The sequence below is a fragment of the Notolepis coatsorum genome (genome assembly GCF_963971535.1).
Source record: "Notolepis coatsorum genome assembly, chromosome: 13".
NCBI lineage: Eukaryota > Metazoa > Chordata > Actinopteri > Aulopiformes > Paralepididae > Notolepis > Notolepis coatsorum.
Genome location: NC_140177.1, coordinates 67015078 through 67027305, shown reverse-complemented (window position 1 = coordinate 67027305; position 12228 = coordinate 67015078). Strand labels below are relative to the sequence as shown.

At 41.5% G+C, this 12228-nt stretch overlaps 1 protein-coding gene across 1 annotated transcript in view; it reads right to left on the bottom strand.

Moving 5' to 3' along the window:
• Nucleotides 1-7889: 7889 nt before the first annotated feature.
• Nucleotides 7890-12228, bottom strand: part of LOC311239386 (trafficking protein particle complex subunit 14-like) — a gene marked incomplete at its 3' end in the record, with an annotated part of 74903 nt that continues 70564 nt past the window's right edge. The window contains exon 11 of the mRNA XM_084327693.1: nucleotides 7890-8058. Coding sequence (XP_084183819.1) covers nucleotides 7890-8058 — 169 coding nt within the window. The remainder of the gene's footprint in view (nucleotides 8059-12228) is intronic.

Here is a 12228-nt window from a genome sequence, read left to right as displayed (position 1 = left end):
TTCACTATGGAGTTGGAGCTGAACCTGGCCACACAGTCATGTGTGTATAGTGAATACAGCAGGGGGCTCAGAACACAACCCTGGGGGGACCCAATACTCAGGGTGATTTTGCTGCAGGTATGACCCCCCACCCTGACCGCCTGGGGCCTGTCACTTAGAATGTCCAGGATCCAGGCGCTCATGGCGGAGCTCAGACCCAGATCGGCTTGTCAACCAGTCTGGTGGGGACTATGGTGTTGAAAGCTGAACTATAATCAATGAACAGCAATCTCACATAGCCCCCCTTCTGTCTGTCAAGGTGAGATAGGGTGTTGTGTAGTACTTGGGAGACCGCGTCGTCAGTGATGTCCTATATGCAAACTGCAGTGGGTCCATGTTACTAGGGAGAGAGGCACAGATGTGGTCCTTGACCAGCCTCTCAAAGCATTTCATGACCACAGAGGTGAGTGCCACCGGTCTGTAGTCATTTAGGTCTGCTGGAGAGGAGGATGTATATAAGCTACAGGAAGGGCCAGAGCACGTGTCAAGCTGGTAGATAGATGTATATAAGCTACATAAAACCATACAACACTTACACTACTGTAGTTCGAATAACACTTTTTCTTTTCATCATGTATCTCAATTTATCATTGAACACTATAACACTAGTTTCTCAAAGTCACTCATCAGAACCCAGAGTTGCGGTTGGCAAATGACTGACCGTCAGTCACACCTGTCTGTGATCATGCATCATCGCATGGGATAATCCTTTTGTTTTCACACAATGCAATGTCACAAGCTTCCATGTAAAGACTAAAAGATCGGAACCGACCCGCCAGACGTAAATATGAGATCCAGATAATATTGACACATAAAAGTCTCGACACCAAAAACAAGATTCCATTACGTTTTAGACGACAATGAAATGATCAAATCTGCACCTTGTGTAGTCAGAATGTATTTATTTTGTGTGTGCAAATCTAGACACTCTTCATTTATACCAAACACGCGTACAAATCATTCTATTGATTGTATTTTATTTAACATCAGACTCCAGCAAAACAGGAATGACATAAACATACAATTTCTTATTTATTTTAACACTTTTACTGTAGAGTTGAACACTTTCTCTCCACGCCGAGGCATCTCGACCGACACCAAGGCTCTTGGATCATTCAACAAGTGAAAATGCAAAGAGGTTGCATTATAAGAGCCTAAAATATTACTTTGTTTTCTTCTTTCGGTTTGCAACTTCTAGCTTGGAGAGGTTCAGGGAGAGGGAGGAATAGCAGGGTGACTTTACAGTTTTCATTCCTAACTCATTATATACATCCATTTTGCAGTAAAAAGAAAACATTACCTAACTCTTTCAGGCGCACCATCTCACTGTGACAACATTCTTATGACAATGTCACAATGACACTCTTGTCGAACTAATGTCCACAGCTCAATATTTACAAAACACAAAATCATCATCGTCGTCGTTTAAACATCACTAAAAACCAGGGTCTTACAATAGAGATTTACTTGCATGAACGCGATCCTTTAGTAAGAGGATTGAGATGGATTTCTTGTCGTAGAACAAAATCCTTCCATTCAAACGCGGCCAGACACGACGTCTGCGTGTTGCTTGGAGTTCACAAGCAGCTGGAGAGTAACGATTACTGCGATTCACGTGACAGTTCGTCTCTTTGACAACAAAAGGAATAATAGCAATAAAAGCAAATAAAGTGCTTCAAACGACCAACAGTGACTGTAAAAAAAAGTAAGGCAAATAATGTACATGAACAATCCAATCGTGAACTACTTTGGTCAGAGATACAAAATTAAATTAAAAAAATACAATATTTTCAGTCTTGTGGAAATAGAAATAAAAACGGGTAAATAAAATGAAGTGCTTGAACTTCAATGGAATGTTGAGGGGAGGAAATGGAATTGGAACATTTTGAAATGTTGACGTTTTGTCAAGGCAAGAAGGAAATACGACAACGCAAAACAAACAAAACCATACTAGATACCCGTGCCTAATCCATCTCATGAGCTCTCCTTCTCTATACTAGATACCCGTACCTAATCCATCTCATGAGCTCTCCTTCTCTATACTAGATACCCGTGCCTAATCCATCTCATGAGCTCTCCTTCTCTATACTAGATACCCGTGCCTAATCCATCTCATGAGCTCTCCTTCTCTATACTAGATACCCGTGCCTAATCCATCTCATGAGCTCTCCTTCTCTATAATAGATACCTGTGCCTAATCCATCTCATGAGCTCTCCTTCTCTATACTAGATACCTGTGCCTAATCCATCTCATGAGCTCTCCTTCTCTATAATATATACCTGTGCCTAATCCATCTCATGAGCTCTTCTTCTCTATACTAGATACCCGTGCCTAATCCATCTCATGAGCTCTCCTTCTCTATAATAGATACCTGTGCCTAATCCATCTCATGAGCTCTCCTCTATACTAGATACCCGTGCCTAATCCTTCTCATGAGCTCTCCTTCTCTATACATAAGAGTCATGAGCAACTACTGAGGAAAACAAACAAAACAAGCTCGGAATGACACAAAAGAGCTGGTAGGCATTGGCAATGACGCTCAAGTCCAAAAATGTACGTCATATCTCGCAGGATAGGTTTCTTTTCCACTCCATACTCACGATTGTTGGGAATGGCACAAGAACAAAAAATAACATCATCATTGTCATCAATGATGTCAATAATATACATAAAAAAACACAAAAACTCAAATAAAAATACATCGTCCGGTATTAAGGCTCGCAGAGAAGCAGAAAACCAATGCAAACATGCACACATACTTGAGTGTATGTGGGTGAGTGTCTATGTGCTATAAACACATGCTTATAACACGTGTATATCCTGTACATACACCACTGTTCAATATTCCACAAAATGTAAACATTCTAAAGATAATTATAATCCACTATCTGGATGTTTTTTTTTTTTTTTTTTTTACAAATCCTCAACTAAAATATACAGAGCGAGGTCAAGTATAAAAAGCCAGATAACGCTCTCAAATCCTTATTTTCTACCTGCTTACTGTACCTCCAATTCAAAAGGGTCAATATTTAATCCTAGTTACTCATTATTCATGCCCCCTAAAGTAAGAAGTTTGCTTTTGAGAACCAATGGTTCTCGAGCCGTAACGGCACATGGGGCAGGAGCCTATCTCCTGTTTCCGTAGCGTGAGGCAGCTTGATGTACAAGTACACCCCTTGGACATGACGCTAGTATGTCGCAAGGACTTCCCCCCAAACCAACCCTTGATGCTGAGTGTCAAGCAGGGAGGCTATGGGTACCATTTTTAAATAGTCTTTGGTATGACTCAGCCGGGGCTTGAACTCCCAGCCTCCCGAACTCAGGGCGGACACTCTACCCACGAGGCCACTGAGCCGGTAAAGTGTTACCAATAACATTTCTGAATATGAATGATCCACAACAATGTGTAATCTCAGCAGTTGGAACAGTTTACAGCAGAGTACATGAGGCAACAGTGAAATGTGACGGTTTGAGCATCAATGAGCCGTAAAAATTATTCAAGTCAAACTGTGACACATGCGGTGGGTGCCCAGCCCTAGGTAGGCTGGGCACCTCAGCATTAACGAGTCAGAGCACGACTGAAGACTGGCCTGGAGTCAAAACGCTGGGTGTTCTTCTGGCTCTCGGCTTGACAGATGGTTGACTGAGAGAATTATACAACACTTATTTACGACCACGCGCTGTGATTTGGGCGAGAGGCATCCTCCAACGAGTGCTTACAACCGTAACAGAGGAACTGGCAACCTTACAACGTCAGTGGTACCACTCCGCCTTGTTTACGTTCCGTCAGCTGCAGCTACAAGACGACGGGGACTATTTCACCTTCGCAAGAGGAACGGAATAAAACACTCCGATGCTCACAAGGGTCTCTCTTGGTCGAGTGTTCTAAATGATTATTAAAAAAAAGGTTGTATAAAAGCAACAACACGATGAAGGTTGTGTTATATGGTGGAATCAGGCCCCAAGTGCCAAAAAGCAAGCATGTCATATTTTAATGAAAGTGCTTTCCTCTGGTGCCTGGAAAAAAACACAGACTAGACACAGACTAATAAAGACATAGACTAATAGAAAACACATAGACGAGACACAGACTAATAAAGACAGACTAATAGAAAACACATAGACGAGACACAGACTAATAAAGACATAGACTAATAGAAAACACATAGACGGGACACAGACTAATAAAACACAGACTAAACACAGACTAATAAAAACACAGACTAGACATAGACTAATAAAAACACAGACTAATACAAATACATAGACTAGACAGACTAATAAAAATAAGACTAAACAGACAGATTAAACAGACTAATAAAAAGACAGACTAATAAAAAGACAGACTAATAAAAAGACAGACTAACGAAAACACATAGACTAGTAGACATAGACTAATAACACATATACTAGACAGACTAATAAAAACACATAAACTAGACTAATAAAAACACAGACTAGACTAGACAGACTAACGAAAACACATAGACTAGACAGACTAACGAAAACACATAGACTGGGCATAGACCAATAAAAAGAGACCAGGAGAACACGGCGGTGTGTAGTGATGCGTGGTACAGTGGGTGACGTCAGACATGTCACGTTGTCCCACCTCGACCTTGCAGCGCACGTGTGTGGGTGTGTGCACGTGTGACTGTGAAACAAACATGAGTCATCAGCAAAGCACTGAGCCTGAAAGACTAAGTGACTCTGTGTGTGTGTGTGCGTGCGTGCGCGTGTGTGTGTGTGATAGAGCTGCATGTAAATGCCACTACTCTTGTTAATTGGAAGTATCACAGAACATTGCGAACTCAAGGATGAAGCGGTCTTCAAAACACTGACACTGTAAGTTTGTCTGCCCCTCTGCGTGCGAGTGACAGGGGGGCATGTTGACCCCAGATCCGTGATTAAGGGCAACGCCTACTCAGCAAAATATCACCATAACCACCAGAATGTAGCGGCACTAGCATGCGGGCCAACAAGCGTGGTGTGTATTGTCTTAGTATTAATTAATTTGACATATTTAGAGAAACAACGGAATGGTTACCTTTAAGATGGCAGCTAGACAATATAACCTACAAGTATATATATATATATATATTCACATGAATGAGGTGGAACATTTGAAAATATGCAGGATTGCTTCCTATTATGAAGTGTGCGTGTCAAGTATGTACTACTAATGCACATTAAAATGCACCCGTACTAGCAAACCATGGGAGTGCATTTGTATGACACTCAATACCCGATACGCGCATAACACATAACATGAATAAAATAAAACATTTCAATATAAAATCTAAATCCGATTCTACAGATTCAAAAAGAAAATAAAAATCCAGCAATAAATACTTAGCATAAACAAGTAAGATATTCAAATAGCTTACATCATATGAAACCTTTACTACGGTAAAGTAGTACATTCAAAAACGCAAAATAAAAACAGATTTTACATTGTAGGCCTCCTATCGGTGGGTCACAAGCCCAAGGCGTTCAATGTAAACCTGGACCCTGTGCATCGCTGAAGCAAAGCTCCTCTTTCTTTTAATTATTATAATTTTTTTTAACTAACTTTACATTTAACACTTTGAGTGCCACGGACACTTTATGTTGTTAGTTCATGCAGACAGTTGAATGCCAGCAACGCTATAAAGCATTTGTTTGTCGTTTTTTTTTTATATTAGCGATTTGAATTCATATTTCATCAATCGAGCCTCACGCTAGTGCAGCAACCTCTCTCTGAGCTCCATTGGGAAAATACCGCCACCTATCGTCTCTCCCTGTGTAACTGCACCCCATTGGATTAGACTGGTGAGGGGGGGGGTCCAGTTTCCTCATTTGACTTTTCCAGCAAGGCATCTGAAGAGATCGAAGTGATTGCCGAGCCGGAAAACAGCGTGGAATACATATTTACAGTACCCAGCGCTAAATCAATAAACGCGATCAATATTTGGAATGGCGATCAGGAATTGGAATAATCTTTTTGGAGAACATCTGATCTGAGGTAAGGAATCTATTTTACCAGTCTTGGGGTAATCGGATCCGTTTTCACCTATATATCAGCGTGTCTCATGTGTGTGTGTGTGCGCTGATCAGGAAATGAGAGATTTTTCAGCTCGCTTCTCTAGCGTGCATAAGTACACATATACTATCGATAATCTAGCGTTTATTTGAAAACTATTCATAATAGGCCGAAAAATTACAACGCGTTTTGTGTATTCCAGAATATTCCAGTAAAGGCCGTTTATCACGGAATCTTTATATTTTCCTGAAACTTTCAAGAAAACGAGGGCTTTTCAAAATGCTATAAAACGGAAATGAACCAATTAAAAAACAATCCGTTGGACAATGTTGACTGCAAACAAGTCATTGATAAGCGACGGGCAGATTAGACACATAGCCATAATTTAAGACATAGATTATGCATTCACAACGCTATCATTGAAGTGGGTGCTGGCATTCAACCATGTTTTACCATGTTAACCAGTGGCACTGATAGTGTTAAAGAACAGCATTTTTTTTTTAAAACAGTTTTGTTCTGTCCAATGAATATCAATTGACTTATCTCAAACCCGCCTTATTTTCATGATCCTCCAATCACAACTGTTGCTTGAGATAGGTACATTTTAGTCAACATTTACAGAAATTAAGCACTTTACAGCCAGGTTTCTACGTACCAGTTCTGTCATATGGATTAAGTTTAGTACAATTTAGTTGAAAATTCAATGAAATGTTAAAGGTGCAATATGTTGTTTTAGGAGAGACTATTTAAATAAAAGCTAGAAGGTGAAAAGTTAGTTTTTTTTTTTTACAAACCTGTTACAAAGACGGCACCTACAATTTAGTGTAGAAACCTATTCCAGGCACATGTTTGGTTCACAGTTGCCTCAAAATGATTTAGTTTTGACTTATGATGACATAGAATAGAATAATTGTAAGAATTAAGAGTATAGTATATATATTTTGTAAACTAATCAGTGTCTGCAAATGTAAAATCCTACCTCCCCCAAAACGGCACAGTGCACCTTTAACATAAAAAATTTTTTACATTTCCCAATAAATACATCTTTAATCTAGCTAAGCTTGACCCATATCTATGATATTAGCCCCAAGAAACACCCAGAGATACAATATCCCGTCAAGTAAACACAAGTCTGTTTCTAACAAGCTGCAAATGATGAATTAATTAACACACTAAAACATATCTTATCTTACTATATCAAATAAATACAGCATCACAAAAGGCTGAAATGAAAGGGAATAAGAATTGAAATAAAAACAAATAAAACAACAGAGGATTAGATAGTTCTTCCAGTGTTAAGGACTAAAGATCGGAAGCTACTGATGTTGAGAGGAGTAGATAGTTCTTCCAGTGTTGAGGACTAAAGATCAGGAGCTACTGATGTTGAGAGGAGTAGATAGTTCTTCCAGTGTTGAGGACTAAAGATCAGGAGCAGTGTGTGTCTGTGTGTCTGTGGCTCGTTCTTACATGCAGGTGTGTTTGTGCCTGGGCTCCATGGAATGTGGTGGCTCAAAACAGAGAATGGACAGGACATGTATCTTCCTTCATGACCTCAAGCGTCCCCTCTCTCTCTCTCTCTCTCTCTCTCTATTCTACCCATCTGGAACATACTGTAATCCCCCTGTGGTCTCTCTTCCGCCCCCTCTCTCACTATATCTCACTTTCTCCTACACTCCTCCTGAGGGAAGGCGAGAGGGGGAGGGTGAGAGGGAGGAGGGAGAGTGAGAGAGAGGGTGCGAGGGAGGGAGGAGGGGACTCATCTCAGATGTGTTCCAGCGTTAAAGGGGGGGGGGGGGGGGGGGGGGGGGGGGGTGGGGGTAATCTCTTCTACCAGCCCGGCCCATCTCGGACCGGCTCCAACACTAAAACTTTACACTCCCTCTTGGCGATCTTGTCCAGGGAGAGGACAGGCCGGTCCGGGGGAAGGTAGAGGGGCCGTCCCACGGGAGAGCCCACTGGAGGGGTGGTGGCCCTGCGCTCCATAACACTACCCGTCCTGCAGGGAGGCCAGAGAGAGTGGTACAGGAGTAGAATACAAAAGAACAGAGTGTGTGAGTGTGAGTGTGTGAGTGAGTGTGTGAGTGTGTGAGTGAGTGTGTGAGTGTGTGAGTGTGTGTGTGTGTGTGTGTGTGTGTGTGTGTGTGTGTGTGTGTGTGTGTGTGTGTGTCTGACAGTCAGCAGGTTGCATGTGCCCGTGTGTATCTTTAATTTGGTAGGTTGTAGGTTGTGTGTGCATGTCTATCTTTCAGTAAGTTGTATGCATATGTCTGTGTGTATCTTTCATTTGTCAGGGTGTGTGTGGGTGTGCATGTGTCTGATTTGACTATCTGTGTGCATGTTATATTTGAATCTTGTATATCACATTTTTACAAATGAGTGAATTTCAATAAACAATCAAATAAATACTGTATTGTCTTGAATATAAGAGTTATGTTGGCCTTATATCCGCGGTCGCAGTAAAGAAAGTTAGACCGTGGTGCATTATTTAGCCCCTTTCTCTGTAAGTATTGAAGGATTTGGGGTGCTTTTTCAATGTATGTGATGTATAGATTGGGGGAGATGACCACAGCTAAAACGGTGCCGGGTCAGAGAGGTCGAAGTGCATGCTGACGGTGGAAGCAGGAGACGGTGGTTCAGTAGAGCAGGGTGATTGTTGTGAGGCACACTGCCAGCGAGAGAATGTTTTGAATTCCTTGTAACAAAACATTGATAAGAGCAAGTGTACTGTAGGCCCAGAGCAGGAGGGAGAGCGGTTCATCTTAATGAAACGTGAAATGTGTGTAAAGGTTAAACGCGGTTGTCATGACAGCGCGGCACATGACAACCAGATAGGGGTGGGCCGTCGTTGCTACGACGAAGATCTATAAGTCGAACGGTGTTTCCGGGTGTAAGGCAGACTAAAATCTGACTGAGACTAAGAGGGAAGAAACCAGAAGAGACTCTCTCCTCTCATCACGGAGGGGGGGGGGGGGGGGGGGGGGGGGGGGGGTAGAATGACACATCATCATTAGCTTCGGCTACCACGAGGATGGTCTTGGCTAACGACCAGGCCTGATCACCATTGGACTGAATAGCAAGGACGATACAATTTGATAACATCTGATAACATCTGATTGTGAGGTTCTGTTTATTGAATAAACAACGCTTCTCCTTATAAGGTATTTCACGTTGTCGAAGTGTCGAATTCTTACGGAGGTGGAGAATTATTATGGTTTGCGGATCGTACTAACGGGGGGAGATAAGGATCTTATTCAGCCAGTGTCGGAGACGTCAGGACCATTAAAAGTACACAACGCAGAGGAATTGGATGGAGAGCCAAACAGACGAAGACGTGATACTGGCCAGATTGATCAGGATCTAACAGTATGACATGTTTGGTATCAATGGAGTCCTTGTATCCTTGTCAGGATTATGATAATCATATGACTTCATGCTAGCATAAGAAACCTGCTATGGGTTTAAAGGAAGGCCAAGATAACCATGGTCAGGGCGTAGTTATAATTCAAATTTTGAGTCTAATTTAAATATAACCTATGGTTCTATTTTTCACTTAAAATTGGGGTCTGAATTATGCTAGAAATAGGCCAACCAGTAGGCTACAGTTTAATACATTTTTTATAAATTATTAATACATAATGTTTATTGCATTCTATAAACAGGACAGTTTAATTTAAAAGATGTAAATAAATACCTACCTTGTTTTATTCAATGTGTTAGTATTATTGGTAGCCTACATTCTGGTCAGATAGGCTATACTTATTTTCTTTGTGGAAATAAGATTTAATCCTAAAACATAAAGTCAACAAATGTGTCTTGAAAAAGGGGTTGTCTTGTAGATATACATAATACAGTACACATGTATGTATATATATATAATATATATATATATACAGGTACTTTTCTGTATATTAGGGTCAATATGGGATGTACATATACAGGTACTTTTCTGATGTACATATACAGGTACTTTTCAGTAAATTGGTGTCAATAGGGGATGTACATATACAAATGTAGATATATAGATATAAACTGTGTTTCGACCGATATTACCCTGAAATTTTTGTCCCAAGAACTACATTTCACTGTACTTTGTTCCTTCAGCCCAGATCCAGGAAGATTAGGCAAATGAGTCTGATGTGTGAAAAAGATCTTGGTGATCATGGTTTAAATTAAATATCAATGTTTCCTGATTGAAAGCAGATGACATTAGCGAAATGGACGTTAAATGTCTCACTAAAGATTACAAACTTATAACTGTTCTGACATGTAATAAAAATATTATCATGTCATATAGATCTGTGTTAAAATACATATTCTATCTCTGATAGCCTTGACATTTTGGGAGTGTTAGTCTAGCACTGAACATGCTCCTCCTGTCAGCCAAGTCTGTGTATAGTGGGTGGGAGGGGTTGTCCCTGATGGCCTGGAGCTTAGCAAGGCTCCTTTTCTCTGCCACCCTTGCTAGGGAGTCCAGCTCCACCCCAACCACGTTACTGGCCTTCCTGACCAGCTTATCCAGCCTGTTTGTGCCCCCCGCTCTCAGTCCGCTGCCCCAGCAGGTCACAGGGTACAAGAAGGCGCCCGCCACCACCGACTCATAGAACATCCTCAACATCCTTGTGCAGACGTTGAAGGATCTCAGCCTTCTGAGGAAGTAGAGTCGGCTCTGGCCCTTCTTGTAGAGTGCCTCTGCGTGTTTTGACCCGTTCAGTTTGTTGTCGATGTGAACTCCGAGGTATTTGTAATCCATGTCCACATCGACTCCCCTGATGGAAATGGGGGTCACAGATGTACTCCTCCTCCTCCCCAGATCCACAACCAGTTCCCTGGTCTTCGTCACATTTAGCTGCAGGTGGTTTTTATCGCACCATGTGACGAAGTCCACTACCAGTGCCCGGTATTCCCTCTCATCACCGTCCTTAATACATCCCACTATCGCAGAGTCATCAGAAAACTTCTGAAGGTGGCAGGACTCTGACCGATAGTGGAAGTCGTTGGTGTAGACGGTGAAGAGGAAGGGAGATAGGACTGTCCCCTGCGGAGCCCTGGTGTTGCTGACCAGTATACAGGTACTTTGCTAATGTACATATACAGGTACTTTGCTGATGTACATATACACATGAGGTGTAGGCTGATTAGTATAGGGCTGTCTGACTCTGCTGCTGGCTGGTTCTGTAACTACCTTTCTGACAGGACTCAATGTCGATGGTTGTTCCTCTGATGTCTTGTCTGTCCACAAGGGGGTGCCACAAGGCTCTGTTTTAGGCCCTTTGTTATTTACAATTTATATAAATGATTGATGTAAAAGTGTCCAAAATGCTATACTATTTCCATTGTTATGCGGATGATAGCTATTTATTGTTGTGCTGGAACCTTGTCAAAGGCTGTGGAGTATTTGCAAGTTGCTTTTAAGGAATTAGAAATCCAACTCCTGCAACTAAGACTTGTACTAAATGCTGATAAAAACAAAAATGATGGTCTTTACTAAATCTAAATCTAAAGCCCATTCCCCTTTTGTAGTGTACACAACTCAAGGAATTCCTCAGACCATCTCCACTTTTAAATATCTGGGTTTTATTCTGGATGATGACTTGCCTTTTAAACCCCACATTGAAAATCTGGTTAAGAAGTCTAAATTAAGGCTGGGCTTTTATTTTAGAAACAAAATATTTCATTCTCGAAAGAGGCTTGTTGTCGCTGCTACTTTTTTTTTCCAGAGCTGGATTATGGCGATGTATTGTACATGAATGCCTGTTATGCTACACCATTGCATATGCTTGAATCTACTTATCATGGTGTCATAAGATTTATCACTGGCTGTGGATCACTCAGGCAGCATTGTACTTTATATGGGAAGGAAGGCTGGCTGTCCTCGTCTGCTCGTAGGCTTCTCCTCGTCTGCTCGTAGGCTTCTCCTCGTCTGCTCGTAGGCTTCTCCTCGTCTGCTCGTAGGCTTCTCCATTGGTTTACCTTTATTTATAAATCACTTATTGGTCTGTCACCTTTATACCTCTGTACATATCTCACTATCTCTGATCATCTGTTACCTTTATACCTCTTTACATATCTCACTATCTCTGATCATCTATTTTACAGCTTGCGATCTCAGGACTATCTTTATGCCTCAGTCCCCAGAACTCGCACTGGGTTTGGGAAGAGGGCTTTC